Source organism: Oncorhynchus clarkii, chromosome 2 (genome assembly GCF_045791955.1).
Source record: "Oncorhynchus clarkii lewisi isolate Uvic-CL-2024 chromosome 2, UVic_Ocla_1.0, whole genome shotgun sequence".
Taxonomy (NCBI): domain Eukaryota; kingdom Metazoa; phylum Chordata; class Actinopteri; order Salmoniformes; family Salmonidae; genus Oncorhynchus; species Oncorhynchus clarkii.
The window spans coordinates 36,773,547-36,790,990 of record NC_092148.1 but is presented as its reverse complement, the minus strand read 5'-3'; the positions used below and the strand labels follow the sequence as shown (position 1 = coordinate 36,790,990).

At 44.3% G+C, this 17,444-nt stretch overlaps 1 protein-coding gene across 1 annotated transcript; it reads left to right on the top strand.

The window, feature by feature from the left end:
• The first annotated feature begins 8,804 nt into the window (after window positions 1-8,804).
• LOC139381147 (endothelin-2-like) lies at window positions 8,805-16,787 on the top strand. Its single transcript, XM_071124495.1, has 4 exons — window positions 8,805-8,862; window positions 13,457-13,607; window positions 13,973-14,086; window positions 16,697-16,787. Exons 1-4 carry the CDS (start codon window positions 8,805-8,807, stop codon window positions 16,785-16,787), a joined length of 414 nt encoding a protein of 137 aa, XP_070980596.1.
• The last annotated feature ends 657 nt before the right edge of the window (window positions 16,788-17,444 follow it).

Here is a 17,444-nt window from a genome sequence, read left to right as displayed (position 1 = left end):
GTACTGGTAAAGAATAGACTATTTGAAAAAGATAACACATTTTTTCACATCCACAAGAACCGTAGTATAAGTATATTATAATCCTATATAATCAGAAATGTTCAGAAGGGCGCCGAGACTCCTATGGTCATAAAATGCACATGTAAAACTGATTCAGATTTACACACATGCCTGGACAAAAAAACACACTCAACTCTCTTTCACTTTCATCATACTCTAGATGTGTGTGTGTTTGTGCGTGTGTGTGTGTTGTCGAGACACATGGACCCCAGTATCTAAGTCTGACAGAGCTCATCACAGCCCACGCTGATGTTGATGACTGACAGCTGTATCCACGCAGCATTTCCATACACATTTGCCATATTTCCCTATCAGATAATTGACCATCCACTCATCGGCCATGCCCCGGTGGCTTTAACCAACACCTAAGCCACTTTATGGCATTAGTGATAAAATCCCTCTTGATTAACCTGACTAATCTGAGTGTGTGGGGAGATTAATGCCGCAGTTCATTTGCATGAGTGAGTGCTCCCATTTGGCTATCTGCATAGCAGTGGTAAGGTTCCCCCCTTGGCTCCTGGGCCAGTCACTCACTGGGCACTGTGTGGGTGGCACAATGCACTGGGAGCACCAGTACCCTGAGGCAGGGAAGAGAGCTGTCGGTTTATCTGTGCATGGGCTAGTGCCAGCCATCACGGAACAAGAGACGAAGGGATATTTTTTTCTCTGGAATACACCAAGAATATTTTGGTCAAATGTAATTGTTATGGTGAGTGAATGAGGACCCAAAAGCGAACTAACTTAAACAGAGCTTCTTTAATAACCAAACATAGGTAGGCTCAGATAGACCGGCAGATTCCGACAGGACAGGACAAGGTTACAGCAAACATGACGATAGTCTGGCTCAGGCATGAAACACAACAAACAAGAATCCGACAAGGACAGGAACAGAAACAGAGAGAGATATAGGGACCTAATCAGAGGGAAAAAGGGAACAGGTGGGAAACGGGGTGAATGGGTAGTCAGAGGAGACAAGGAACAGCTGGGGGAAAGCGGGGGAGAAAAGGTAACCTAACAACGACCAGCAGAGGGAGACAGGGTGAAGGGAAAGGACAGAGACAAGACACAACATGACAGTACATGACAGTACCCCCCCACTCACCGAGCGCCTCCTGGCGCACTCGAGGAGGAAACCTGGCGGCAACGGAGGAAATCCTCGATCAGCGCACGGTCCAGCACGTCCCGAGAGGGAACCCAACTCCTCTCCTCAGGACCGTACCCCTCCCAATCTACGAGGTACTGGTGACCACGGCCCCGAGGACGCATGTCCAAAATTCTACGGACCCTGTAGATGGGTGCGCCCTCGACAAGGATGGGGGGGGGGGGGGGGAAGACGAGCGGGGGCGCGAAGGACGGGCTTGATGCAGGAGACATGGAAGACCGGGTGGACGCGACGAAGGTATCGCGGAAGAAGAAGTCGAACTGCGACAGGATTAATGACCCGAGAAATACGGAACGGACCAATGAACCGCGGGGTCAACTTGCGAGAAGCCGTCTTAAGGGGAAGGTTCTGAGTGGAGAGCCAAACTCTCTGACCGCGACAATATCTAGGACTCTTAGTTCTACGCTTATTAGCAGCCCTCACAGTCTGCGTCCTATAACGGCAAAGTGCAGACCTGACCCTCTTCCAGGTGCGCTCGCAACGTTGGACAAAAGCCTGAGCGGAGGGGACGCTGGACTCGGCGAACTGAGATGAGAACAGCGGAGGCTGGTACCCGAGGCTACTCTGAAAAGGAGATAGCCCGGTCGCAGACGAAGGAAGCGAGTTGTGGGCGTATTCTGCCCAGGGGAGCTGTTCTGACCAAGACGCAGGGTTACGAAAAGAAAGACTGCGTAAGATGCGACCAATAGTCTGATTGGCCCGTTCTGCTTGACCGTTAGACTGGGGGTGAAAGCCGGAAGAGAGACTGACGGAAGCCCCAATCAAACGGCAAAACTCCCTCCAAAATTGAGACGTGAATTGCGGACCTCTGTCCGAAACGACGTCTGACGGAAGGCCATGAATTCTGAAAACATTCTCGATGATGATTTGTGCCGTCTCTTTAGCAGAAGGAAGCTTAGCAAGGGGAATGAAATGAGCCGCCTTAGAGAACCTATCGACAACCGTAAGAATAACAGTCTTCCCCGCTGACGAAGGCAGTCCGGTGACAAAATCTAAGGCGATGTGAGACCACGGTCGAGAGGGAATAGGAAGCGGCCTGAGACGGCCGGCAGGAGGAGAGTTACCGGACTTAGTCTGCGCGCAGACCGAACAAGCAGCCACGAAACGACGCGTGTCATGCTCCCGGGTGGGCCACCAAAAACGCTGGCGAATGGAAGCAAGCGTACCCCGAACGCCAGGGTGGCCGGCTAACTTGGCAGAGTGAGCCCACTGAAGAACGGCCAGACGAGTAGGAACGGGAACGAAAAGAAGGTTCCTAGGACAAGCGCGCGGCGACGGAGTGTGAGTGAGCGCTTGTTTTACCTGCCTCTCAATTCCCCAGACAGTCAACCCGACAACACGCCCCTCAGGGAGAATCCCCTCGGGGTCAGTGGAGGCTACTGAAGAACTGAAGAGACGAGACAAAGCATCAGGCTTGGTGTTCTTAGAGCCCGGACGATAAGAAATCACGAACTCGAAACGAGCGAAAAACAGCGCCCAACGCGCCTGACGCGCATTAAGTCGTTTGGCAGAACGGATGTACTCAAGGTTCCTATGGTCAGTCCAAACGACAAAAGGAACGGTCGCCCCCTCCAACCACTGTCGCCATTCGCCTAGGGCTAACCGGATGGCGAGCAGTTCGCGGTTACCCACATCATAGTTACGTTCCGACGGCGACAGGCGATGAGAAAAATACGCGCATGGGTGGACCTTGTCGTCAGAGAGGGAGCGCTGAGAAAGGATGGCTCCCACGCCCACCTCTGACGCGTCAACCTCGACAACGAACTGTCTAGAGACGTCAGGTGTAACAAGGATAGGAGCGGATGTAAAACGATTCTTGAGGAGATCAAAAGCTCCCTGGGCGGAAACGGACCACTTAAAGCACGTCTTGACAGAAGTAAGGGCTGTGAGAGGAGCTGCCACCTGACCGAAATTACGGATGAAACGACGATAGAAGTTCGCGAAGCCGAGAAAGCGCTGCAGCTCGACGCGTGACTTAGGGACGGGCCAATCAATGACAGCTTGGACCTTAGCGGGATCCATCTTAATGCCTTCAGCGGAAATAACAGAACCGAGAAATGTGACGGAGGAGGCATGAAAAGTGCACTTCTCAGCCTTCACAAAAAGACAATTCTCTAAAAGGCGCTGGAGGACACGTCGAACGTGCTGAACATGAATCTGGAGTGACGGTGAAAAAATCAGGATATCGTCAAGGTAAACGAAAACAAAGATGTTCAGCATGTCTCTCAGGACATCATTGACTAATGCCTGAAAGACAGCTGGAGCGTTAGCGAGGCCGAAAGGGAGAACCCGGTATTCAAAGTGCCCTAACGGAGTGTTAAACGCCGTCTTCCACTCGTCCCCCTCCCTGATGCGCACGAGATGGTAAGCGTTACGAAGGTCCAACTTAGTGAAAAACCTGGCTCCCTGCAGGATCTCGAAGGCTGAAGACATAAGAGGAAGCGGATAACGATTCTTCACTGTTATGTCATTCAGCCCTCGATAATCTATGCAGGGGCGCAGAGACCCGTCCTTCTTCTTGACAAAAAAAAACCCCGCTCCGGCGGGAGAGGAGGAGGGGACTATGGTACCGGCGTCAAGAGCTACAGACAAATAATCTTCGAGAGCCTTACGTTCGGGAGCCGACAGAGAGTATAGTCTACCCCGGGGGGGGGTGGTTCCCGGAAGGAGATCAATACTACAATCATACGACCGGTGTGGAGGAAGAGAGGTGGCCCTGGACCGACTGAACACCATGCGCAGATCGTGATATTCCTCCGGCACCCCTGTCAAATCACCAGGCTCCTCCTGTGAAGAAGAGACAGAGGAAACAGGAGGGATAGCAGACATTAAACATTTCACATGACAAGAGACGTTCCAGGAGAGGATAGAATTACTAGACCAATTAATGGAAGGATTATGACAAACTAGCCAGGGATGGCCCAAAACAACAGGTGTAAAAGGTGAACGAAAAATTAAAAAAGAAATGGTTTCACTATGATTACCAGAAACAGTGAGGGTTAAAGGTAGCGTCTCACGCTGAATCCTGGGGAGAGGACTACCATCCAGGGCGAACAAGGCCGTGGGCTCCTTTAACTGTCTGAGAGGAATGTCATGTTCCCGAGCCCAGGTCTCGTCCATAAAACAGCCCTCCGCCCCAGAGTCTATTAAGGCACTGCAGGAAGCTGACGAACCGGTCCAGCGTAGATGGACCGACAAGGTAGTGCAGGATCTTGAAGGAGAGACAGGAGTAGTAGCGCTCACCAGTAGCCCTCCGCTTACTGACGAGCTCTGGCCTTTTACTGGACATGAAGTGACAAAATGACCAGCGGAACCGCAATAGAGACAGAGGCGGTTGGTGATTCTCCGTTCCCTCTCCTTAGTCGAGATGCGGATACCTCCCAGCTGCATGGGCTCAGCACCCGAGCCGGCAGAGGAAGATGGTAGTGATGCGGAGAGGGAGGCGACGGAGAGCGCGAGCTCCTTTCCACGAGCTCGGTGACGAAGATCAACCCGTCGCTCAATGCGAATAGCGAGTTCAATCAAGGAATCCACGCTGGAAGGAACCTCCCGGGAGAGAATCTCATCCTTTACCTCTGCGCGGAAACCCTCCAGAAGACGAGCGAGCAAGGCCGGCTCGTTCCAGCCACTGGAGACAGCAAGAGTGCGAAACTCAATAGAGTAGTCTGTTATGGATCGATTGCCTTGACATAGGGAAGACAGGGCCCTGGAAGCCTCCTCCCCAAAAACAGATCGATCAAAAACCCGTATCATCTCCTCCTTAAAGTCCTGATACTGGTTAGTACACTCAGCCCTTGCCTCCCAGATTGCCGTGCCCCACTCACGAGCCCGTCCAATAAGGAGAGATATGACGTAGGCGACACGAGCAGTGCTCCTGGAGTAAGTGTTGGGCTGGAGAGAAAACACAATATCACACTGGGTGAGGAACGAGCGGCATTCAGTGGGCTCCCCAGAGTAACACGGCGGGTTATTGATTCTGGGCTCCGGAGATTCGAAAGCCCTGGAAGTGGCCGGTGGATCGAGGCGGAGATGGTGAACCTGTTCTGTGAGGTTGGAGACTTGGGTGGCCAGGGTCTCAACGGCATGTCGAGCAGCAGACACTTCCTGCTCGTGTCTGCCTAGCATCGCTCCCTGGATCCCGACGGCTGAGTGGAGAGGATCCGAAGTCGCTGGGTCCATTCTTGGTCGGATTCTTCTGTTATGGTGAGTGAATGAGGACCCAAAAGCGAACTAACTTAAACAGAGCTTCTTTAATAACCAAACATAGGTAGGCTCAGATAGACCGGCAGATTCCGACAGGACAGGACAAGGTTACAGCAAACATGACGATAGTCTGGCTCAGGCATGAAACACAACAAACAAGAATCCGACAAGGACAGGAACAGAAACAGAGAGAGATATAGGGACCTAATCAGAGGGAAAAAGGGAACAGGTGGGAAACGGGGTGAATGGGTAGTCAGAGGAGACAAGGAACAGCTGGGGGAAAGCGGGGGAGAAAAGGTAACCTAACAACGACCAGCAGAGGGAGACAGGGTGAAGGGAAAGGACAGAGACAAGACACAACATGACAGTACATGACAGTAATTCCAGAAACAGTTTAGCAACTTCTTTGACAGTGCAGTTGTCCAAACAATCATAACGTAATAGCTGGCAATGGTAGTAGAGATATTTCTGTTGGTCTGTAGCCTTCATTTTCAAAATACTGCTTCTGTATTGCATAAGATGTTTTGTATTGTACGTTGCTGACTTTGAGGTAGTGTGTCATAAGGGTTGGCTCGTGATTTACTGTGAGTATTGTACCTTGGCCTTAGCCTCACATCTATTGTCTGACTCTCTTCAACCCAATAACCATTTTTAGATGAAGTGTTCATCACTACCACATCTTTTAGATTAATTGATAGAATTGATTGGATAATTAAAAGTAGTAGGCTGCTCCAGCTGGAGACAAAATTCAATACATCAAAAAAACGTATTTCCATTCTGGTCTTCAATTTCCATTGGACCCCATTTATCTTGTTCAATGACTAATCAGATGAACGTAATACTCTCAGACATAAATAACGCATCATGTTCTCAAAACACATATTGCCTGACTCATTTATTGTACAGTGCCTTTGGAAAGTATTCAGACCCCTTGACTTATTCCATATTTTGTTACGTTACAGCATTATTCTACAGTGGATTAAATACAACATTTTCCTCAGCAATCTACACACAATACCCCATAATGACAAAGTGAAAACAAGTTTTTAGCAATTAAAAAACAAATACCTTATTTACGGAAGTATTCAGACCCTTTGCTGTGAGACTCTAAATTGAGCGCAGGTGCATCCTGTTTCCATTGATTATACTTGATGTTTCTACAACTTTAATTGATCCCACCTGTGGTAAATTAAATTGATTGGACATGATTTGGAAAGGCACATACCTGCCTATATAAGGTCCCACAGTTGAAAGTGCATGTCAGAGCAAAACCCATGCCATGAGGTTGAAGGAATTGTTCTCAGAGCTCCGAGACAGGACTGTGTAGAGGCCAGATCTGTGGAAGGGTACCAAAACATTTCTGCAGCATTGAAGATCCTCAAGAACACAGTGGCCTCCATTCTTAAATGGAAGAAGTTTGGAACAACAAACTCTTTCTAGAGCTGGCCTCCCAGCCAAACTGAGCAATCGGGAGAGAAGGGCCTTGGTCAGGGAGGTGACCAAGAACCCGATGGTCACTTTGACAGAGCTCTAGAGTTCCTCTGTTGAGATGGGAGAACCTTCCAGAAGGACAACCATCTCTGCAGCACTCCACCAATCAGGCATTTATGGTAGAGTGGCCAGACGGAAGCCACTCCTCAGTAAAAGGCACATGGCAGCCTGCTTGGAGTTTGCCAAAAGGCACCTAAAGACTCTCAGACCATGAGAAACAAGATTCTCTGGTCTGATGAAACCAAGATTGAACGCCTTTGCCTGAATGCCAAGCGTCACGTCTGGAGTAAACCTGGCATCATCCCTATGGTGAAGCATGGTGGTGGCAGCATCATGCTGTGGGGATGTTTTTCAGCGGCAGGAACTAGTAGAATAGTCAGGTTCAAGAAAATTGAATGGAACAAAGTACAGAGAGATCCTTGATGAAAACCTGCACCAGTGCTTAGGACCTCAGACTGGGGTGAAGGTGAGTTTGGGCACTGTGTTCTACCTTCCAACAGGACAACAAACCTAAGCACACAGCCAAAACAACATAGGAGTGGCTTCGGGACAAGTCTCTGAATGTCCTTGAGTGGCCCAGCCAGAGACAGGACTTGAACCCGATTGAACATCTCTGGAGAGACATAAATTGCCGTGCAGCAACACTCCCCATTCAACCTGACAGAGTTTAAGAGGATCTGCAGAGAAGAATGGGAGAAACTCCCCAAATACAGGTGTGCCAAGCTTATAGCGTCATACCCAAAAATACTCAATGCTGTAATCACTGCCAAATGTGCTTCAACAAAGTACTGAGTAAAGGCTCTGAATACTTATGTAAATGCAATATCTTTTTTTTCTATTATTAAATTAGCAAACATTTCTTAACTGTTTTTGCTTTGTCATTATGGGTATTGTGTGAAAGCTTGATGAGGGGAAAAAAACTATTTAATACATTTTAGAATAAGACTGTAATGTAACAAAATGTGGAAAAAGTAGACACTGTAGACTGAAGGCACTGTAGACCCACAACTGTGTATGAATGAAATTTTTACTCTGTGGCGCCCGTGTGGCCTAGTGGTAACACTCACAGCAGTATTCAAACAGTACATGTTGCAACTGCAATCTTCGGCACTGTCTATACTATAAATAGAGCTTGAGAAAATAAGTATCGTAAGGATGGTGGAATTCCATTCTTCTTTAAAAGAGAAAACAAATTAAATAATATTGTTCGGTCAACACACCATGGGGAATTAATTTGTTCTGTCAATCAATCCCGAATTGAGTCAATTGTCACCCAATGCACATCTGCTCCACCACCACAATCTGCCAACCCCCCTGTATTGGATAATGTTCCCCCTGATCATTGTTTCCACAGCACCCTGGCCTTCCCTTGCAGACTCCATGCAAAGCAGGCAATCAGGAGCCATCTCTCTCCTTTTCCACATGGTCTTCCACTCCCTCCCTCTCCTTCCCTCCTACCCTCCCCCTCAGGATCTCGCCATATGTCAAACATCACTCAAAATATGACAGCAAAAATACATGTCACACAACCAAATTGCATGTGGAAAGTGAATGCAACATGCTACAGGTGATAAGTACAGATGTTGTCTGCCCATTGACCTGCAGGCTGGAGGGTTGGTGAGTTGTGGTGGGGTGGAGTGAATATAGATTCCTATGATAATAGGAATCTCAAACCCTCTGAAGGAGTTGTGTAACATTGTAGCAGCAAGGGGCAGGACTTCCAGTGTGACATTATGGGGAAAGAGGACTATAAATTGAGGGCCACCTCTCAGGCACCTGCAAACAAACAAGCAAGCAGCAAAGCAGAAGACGGCTGGAATAATTTGCCAAAGTGCATTTAAGGATATTCTACTTCACCGTGAGTTCTACAAACAGACCAACAGCAACCATGTCAGCACACACCAGCCTGCTCCTTCTCATCACTGTGTGTGTGTCCATGCAGGAAGGTGAGTACTACAGCGCTATTACTATAATAAATTATCTTAGGAATTGTTATGTTTTCCACAAGCAAAAATAGACCTAATCATGTCATTGAAGTATTGAAAAATAATGGTCAAGTGTCTTCCACTGATCATTTTTTGAATGCATAACTAAATATAAAAATATCATAAAAATATTACTTTGGAATGACACACTATATAAAAAATGATGTAATTGTATTGAGGTTCTGCATCAACAAAACACTGGCTGACTTTCTATTTAAATGAATGAATATCCCTATACAATGATGACATGGTGCAGCACTTGACTACATGTATTCATTGTCCAGAGCAATGTAAAGATTTACTCATAAGCACACTCATTATATTCAGTGACAAGATATGCAAAGCAACAAAGAGACACGTTTCACCAAGCCCCGTTCCAACTGTTCCATCATCAATGAAGATTTATCGTTAACACATTAGGACCAGTGTTACATCTCACTTCAACCTTGCTGACTAGCTCAGGGGTACACATTCTCAAATGTTGATTCTTTGGAGAACCTCTTCATCTCACACAGCGAATGGATTATCTTGTGTTTGAGTGATCTTGGTTGTCAAAAGCACCTTAAACTTGAACTTGTGAGAGCATTACAATATTTGTTTGCTGGTTGTAGACTTATCATTGTACAGTCAGAAAATACCAGAGGCTGTGTTTCCCCAATATTCTAGTCATCTCTGTATCGGGACAAATGAGATGTACTGACTCCACTGAAACACTAGTACACATTCCCTTCCTATCGAGGGACCCACTTACTTACTTGAAATGGTCAATAAAGAGGTGAAGTCTCCTCCAGATGTCTGTTTGCCCTTCACTATTGGCATTGGCACTCCCATCAGAATGTTTGAACAGACAGATAACAGAGATTACAGATGATTACTAGCTTTCCACAGAAAGGATTGATTAGACTGGTGTGATCGATCGAGGCAAATAGCGGAGTACCGGTAATAATTCATTTGTCCAGTGTCCATTTATGCTGGTGACAGGGTTGGGGAGTAAGGGATTACAAAAAACTGTAATCCGTTACATTACCAGCAGAAATATTGTAATCAGATTACAGATACTTTTGAAAAACTAGATGATTACTTTGAGAACTACTTTTAAATTCAGAAAGGATGTTTGCGGAAAAAAAATCTTTGACACTTCTCTGTTTTCTCAATGACATTCAAATCAGCATTGAAAAAAGGCACACGTTTAAGTTTGTTCCATCTGAGCGAGTCTGACCACAAGTCAAAGACCACTATGATGACACACCAAATGTGTTTGATGGATCGCGGGAAAAGAGCAGGAACAGGCTTTTGTAGGCTACAATCTAAGCTATGCTTTCCAATGGTGCGACTGCTGTCGGCTTCCAAAGATTATCCAACTTGAATCAACACTTGGAGGTAAGGATGACAGCAGTGGGTTAGTCTACAGTGATACAGATATCACTTATTATTGATATCTGCATTGATGTAATTGTGAATCACAGTTCTGCTCTCTCCTTTAGCTTTTTGCGTGTTATGGATTGTGGTTGTTGTGGATGGCTGTTCACAAATCTAAAATGTGTATTTGAACCCAATAATGGTTGAATTCAAGAAGTTTAAGCTGCCTATCAATCATTGTTTTTGAAACCAGTGGACAACCAGTGAAAAATGCGCTCTTGCAACAGCTGCATAGTGCGGATCCAAGCCTATGGAATAAAAGTGGGGCTTTTATTGCTCAATCTAATTCAGGCTGATTAAAAAATAAATAAAATCCATAGGCCTAATGGACACATGCTCAAACTCACACACTTTTGATAGACTTATAGGGGCAATCTGTAGTTGCTACATCCATTTTTGGACATATAAATGATATACAGTGCATTGCGAAAGTATTCGGCCCCCATGAACTTTGCAACCTTTTGCCACATTTCAGGCTTCAAACATAAAGATCTAAAACTGTATTTTTTTGTGAAGAATCAACAACAAGTGGGACACAATCATGAAGTGGAACGACATTTATTGGATATTTAAACTTTTTTAACAAATCAAAAACTGAAAAATTGGGCGTGCAAAATTATTCAGCCCCCTTAAGTTACTACTTTTTTTTTCGCCACCTTTTGCTGCGATTACAGCTGTAAGTCGCTTGGGGTATGTCTCTATCAGTTTTGCACATCGAGAGACTGACATTTTTTCCCATTCCTCCTTGCAAAACAGCTCGAGCTCAGTGAGGTTGGATGGAGAGCATTTGTGAACAGCAGTTTTCAGTTCTTTCCACAGATTCTCGATTGGATTCAGGTCTGGACTTTGACTTGGCCATTCTAACACCTGGATATGTTTATTTTTGAACCATTCCATTGTAAATTTTGCTTTATGTTTTGGATCATTGTCTTGTTGGAAGACAAATCTTCGTCCCAGTCTCAGGTCTTTTGCAGACTCCATCAGGTTTTCTTCCAGAATGGTCCTGTATTTGGCTCCATCCATCTTCCCATCAATTTTAACCATCTTCCCTGTCCCTGCTGAAGAAAAGCAGGCCCAAACCATGATGCTGCCACCACCATGTTTGACAATGGGGATGGTGTGTTCAGCTGTGTTGCTTTTACGCCAAACATAACGTTTTGCATTGTTGCCAAAAAGTTCAATTTTGGTTTCATCTGACCAGAGCACCTTCTTCCACATGTTTGGTGTGTCTCCCAGGTGGCTTGTGGCAAACTTTAACCAACACTTTTTATGGATATCTTTAAGAAATGGCTTTCTTCTTGCCACTCTTCCATAAAGGCCAGATTTGTGCAATATACGACTGATTGTTGTCCTATGGACAGAGTCTCCCACCTCAGCTGTAGATCTCTGCAGTTCATCCAGAGTGATCATGGGCCTCTTGGCTGCATCTCTGATCAGTCTTCTCCTTGTATGAGCTGAAGGTTTAGAGGGACGGCCAGGTCTTGGTAGATTTGCAGTGGTCTGATACTCCTTCCATTTCAATATTATCGCTTGCATAGTGCTCCTTGGGATGTTTAAAGCTTGGGAAATCTTTTTGTATCCAAATCCGGCTTTAAACTTCTTCACAACAGTATCTCGGACCTGCCTGGTGTGTTCCTTGTTCTTCATGATGCTCTCTGCGCTTTTAACGGACCTCTGAGACTATCACAGTGCAGGTGCATTTATACGGAGACTTGATCACACACAGGTGGATTGTATTTATCATCATTAGTCATTTAGGTCAACATTGGATCATTCAGAGATCCTCACTGAACTTCGGGAGAGAGTTTGCTGCACTGAAAGTAAAGGGGCTGAATAATTTTGCACGCCCAATTTTTCAGTTTTTGATTTGTTAAAAAAGTTTGAAATATCCAATAAATGTCGTTCCACTTCATGATTGTGTCCCACTTGTTGTTGATTCTTCACAAAAAAATACAGTTTTATATCTTTATGTTTGAAGCCTGAAATGTGGCAAAAGGTTGCAAAGTTCAAGGGGGCCGAATACTTTCGCAAGGCACTGTATCTATCCATTTATTATTGAGGAATATAACTTATAAATGCCCCATGAGCTTAGTTCAAATGTCACACTCCATGAGAAACCAAAATATAAGCTTGTTTTTCTCCAATGTTTGTAAACATTGTAAATGTAATCAAACACTGTATAGCCTCATAATATGGTTAAAACAATACTCTTGATATCATGGATGGTCAGTCCTTGCAACCACAGCTCTGTCTGTTAATCTGAGAGTGATTACATTTCTCCAGGCCCATCCCTCAGCTTTTTACCAAAACAGAACGTGACCGTTTTGTTATTGTTTCATCTGTGGATTTGCCCTTTAAACAGCTGCATATTATCAAGATATCGAAGTGTCACCAACAAAAAGGTCAACAATAGGCCTATAGAAAATGCAGCATATTGCATTCATTTTTCACATGTAAATAGCACTTTTCAATAGCGCTCAAAACATGCCATTTAATGAGCGCAGCATTTACTTTTCAACTCGAATCAATGAGCCTAATCAGTCCTCCAATGACAACAAAATCATAAACAACAGAGTAGGGCTGGCTAATACATCCTTAGTTCTGGGGTCATGCTCAGGTAAAACAATTTGGCTAATCAATACTTACCATGTTTCCAAGTCCTATTCTTGAAGATCAAGGGGTATAACATTTATTGGAATAACTGGAATTCTGAATGACTTTGGTTTTTAATGTAAAGACATAATTTAATCGTATTATTATTATTTGTAGCTGAAAGCAGAAGCCTACATAACAAACTCATAAAGTAAAATGTAACATCCCATATATGGCCAGCTATGTAAACTTTAACATTGATTTATCCTGCAATAGATGTCGTTCAATTGGTAACATACATTTTTGTCTTCTTTTAATGCCTCTTATGGGGAAAGTAATCTAAAAGTAATGGAATGTAATCAGAATGCGTTACTGAGTTTGGGTAATCCAAAAGTTATGTTACTGTTAACAATTTTGGGCAGGTAACTAGTAACTGTAAATGATTACGTTTAGAAAGTAACCTACCCAACCCTGGCTGGTGGATTGTACGTTCTTGATGCACCAGGATTGCTTTCTTAGCTATATCCTTCTGTCTGTCATGTAGGATTTGGACTTCCACTGTCAGAGAGGCCTAAGTCCAGTGATCTGGCTCCACCTCACAGAGTGCGGACCAAACGCTGTGCCTGCAACAACCAGCTGGACTCTGAATGCCACTACTTTTGCCATCTCGACATCATCTGGGTCAACACACCAAGGTGGGCACACATACCTCACAGAAAAATATGCATTCACAGAGAGAAACACATGCTCATACACTTACTTACACTACACACCATCAAAGACTATACCTACTCAGCTTTGCAGACATATACTTGAGCAATTCACTTATGTGGGTCAATTACGTCACAGTGTGATGATATCAACATTAATATTTGCACCGTTTTTAAAAAATTTGGGCTGTGTATCATTGGTATCAATATGACATTATTCTGGCAATCATCCCTGTCTTGCAACACTGCATTTTATTAATGCCAAGGAACAAAGTCTATAAACATTCTGGTTATATCTTGAGAGTGACTGAGCAAACAGATATTCCCTTTCCCTCTTTCCCTTTCTATAGTAAGACCACTGTTTACGGCTTGGGCAGCCCTCTGTCACGTCGCCGTAGGTCTGCCGGTCGCTGTGTGTGTGCCGACTCTGACGACCACACCTGCACCAGCTTCTGTCAGGACAGGTGAGTTGGGGTCAAAACAATGGCCAAGACACTATCACACACACCACCACCGCAGACAGACAGACAGACAGACGGACAGACAGATACTCAGAGACTGTGGAATGTTCTAGTTTTATTAGTTGGCCATTTGAGTACACAGAACAGGAGGGACTCTCTGTTGAAGCTCTTCAAGGTGTGGTCTGAGAGCATAGCTCACTTCTCTGGGATTCTATTATTAGCTTGAGGGAGTGTTGTTGTGTGTGTCACACAGGCGTTCCCTCTCGTGGTGGGATGTTACCGAGTGCCCGAAGGTGCAGTGTAATCCCAGGCTGTGTAATCCCCACTGCATGTTTTGATTGGCTCAAGAGACAGGGGAGTGAAGTGTCTAGGAGTCTCAAGAATTGAAGGCTGAATTTGGGATGAATGGTTCCTAAGGATGATAGAGAAACAAATACAGGCACCTGGAGACACCCAGAGACTCAATGCACTCCTCATTTCTAGCGTGCAATCTGTAACGCTACACGCTTGGATAGAGCCGTTAGACATTATATTGTAAAGACATTATTGTTTGGTCTATGACCTTGATGTCAGTAAAACTTTTAGTGTACAATAAAGTTGTCTTTAGATTGCCAAATTGAAAAAAAAAAGAGGCAACAGTTCTTTACACACCTGATTCTTTGATCAAAGGTATTGTGAGAATTCACTGATCTGAGTTTGTTTGAAGGGTATCTACAGTGCCTTCAGAAAGTATTCATACCGCTTGACTTTTTCTACGTTTTGTTGTGTTACAGCCTGAATTCAAAATGGATTTAAAAAAAAATAATCACACATTACCCCATAATGACAAAGGAAAAACATGTTTTTAGAGAATTGTGCAAATTTATTGAAAATGAAATACAGAAATATATCATTTACATAAGTAAATAGTTTGTAGAAGCACCTTTGGCAGCGATTACACCTCTGAGTCTTTCTGGGTAAGTCTCTAAGAGCTTTCCACACCTGGATTGTGCAACATTTGGCCAGTATTCTTGTCAAAATTCTGCAAACTCTGTCAAATTGGTTATTGATCATTGCTAGACAACCATTTTCAGGTCTTGCCATAGATTTTAAAGTAGATTTAAGTCTAAACGGTAACTTGTCTTCCCTGTCTTCTTAGTAACCAACTCCAGTGTAGAAATGGCCTTGTGTTTTCGGTTATTGTCCTGCTGAAAGGTGAATTAATCTCCCAGTGTCTGGTGGAAAGCAGACTGAACTAGGATTTCCTCTAAGATATTGCCTGCACTTAGCTCCGTTCCGTTTATTTTTTTATCCTGAAAAAGTCCCCAGTCCTTTAACGATAACAAGCATACCTATAACATGATACAACCACCAGTATGCTTAAAAATATGGAGAGCGGTGCTCATTAATGTGTTGTATGTTTGGAGCATATCCAATAACACTTTGTAGTCAGGACAAAAAGTGAATTGCTTTGCCAATTTTTTTTGCAGTATTACTTTAGTGCCTTGTTGCAAACAGGATGCATGTTCTGGAATATTTGTATTCTGTACAGGCTTCCTTCTTTTCCCTCTGTCAATTAGGTTAGTATTGTGGAGTAACTACAATGTTGTACATCCATCATCTGTTTTCTCCTATCACAGACATTAAACTCTGTAACTGTTTTAAAGTCACCATTGGCCTCATGGTGAAATCCCTGCGCGGTTTCCCTCCTCTCCAGCAACTGAATTAGGAAAGATGCCTGTATCTTTGTAGTGACTGGGTGTGTTGACACACCATCCAAAGTGTAATTAATAACTTCACCATGCTCAAAGGGATATTCAATGTCTGCTTTTTATTTGTATTTTACCCATCTACCAAAAGGTGCCCTTCTTTGCGAGGCATTGGAAAACATCCCTGGTCTTTGTGGTTGAGTCTGTGTTTGAAATTCACTGCTCGACTGAGGGAACTTGCAATTATCTGTATGTGTTTGGTACAGAGATGAGGTAGTCATTCCTAAATCATGTTAAACACTATTATTGCACACACAGTGAGTCCATGCAACTTATTGTGACTTGTTAAGCACACTTTTCTTCCTGAACGTATTTAGGCTTGCCATAACAAAGGGGTTAAATACTTATTGACTCAAAACATTTAATCTTTTCATGTTTTATTAATTTGTAAAAATGTTCACTTCAACGTTATGGGATATTGTGTTCAGGTCTTGCCATAGATTTTCAAGTAGATTTAAATCTAAACGGTAACTTGGCCACATTCCCTGTCTTCTTTAGTAACCAACTCCAGTGTAGAAATGGCCTTGTGTTTTCGGTTATTCTCCTGCTGAAAGGTGAATTAATCTCCCAGTGTCTGGTGGAAAGCAGACTGAACTAGGATTTCCTCTAAGATTTTGCCTGCGCTTAGCTCTGTAGGCCAGTCTGCCCCCATCTCTCTTTCTTCTTGTGTACAGCTCAGATAACTCTTCACCCAGAGCTCAATTAAGAGCTCCCCAACCTTTTGACTTTCCTTAATGAGCTTGAAACAGCTGTTTGTTATTCTGGTTTTCAAATGAAGCATAGGCTGTACACAGAATTATTTCATATTGTACCACAAGATGACCGTTGTTATTATGTTGCTGACCAGTGTCTCTTTCCCCCAAAGATCTATGGTCAGAGCCTCTGAGAGAGCCAGGGGATGGGCCTTTCCACCCAGGAAGGAAGCAGCCAGGGCCCCTGGGCTTAATGAGCGCTAAACGACATTGTGTGGCAGACAGTAAGGAGTGAAGAGCGAGTACCAGAACAAATGACACTCTAACATGGAGAGGAGCAGAACAAAGGGCTGCTGATAGAGAGATGTGTCACTTGCAGGAAGGCCACAGACCGGTGGGACTGCCTGTTTGTTTGTTGGTTTGCACCCATAAGGAGAGGTTGGAAAACAAAATGGGACAGAGGCCTGAAGACAGAGAATAGACACTAGATCCAAACCTTGAGGGATGGATCAGGCATGATACATACAGGGTATTTGTGCAGCAAAATGTTTGTTAGGGCCAGGAGGGACAAGGATGGTCCATGCTACTGGCAGACTCTGGCCAGGTAGCCGTAGAGGAAAGAACAGTTGATGTGTTTATGCTGGTTGTCTGTGCTCAAAACAGTGGCAGACACATTCTTTCCATCATGACAGCAATGAACAGGGAGAATATGACTGATACGATCATCAAAATTATGTATGAGATAGCCACTGTGTTTTTCTCATTATTTTGCCAAACATATTTAATCTCTCCTTTATTTGATTTGTATAATAACAACATATTATGATTGCCATGCAGGTTATTCATCAAGGAAAATGACTGAGGTCATTTAAAGGTGCAATGTTTAGGATTATACACTGAGTGTACAAAACATTAAGATTA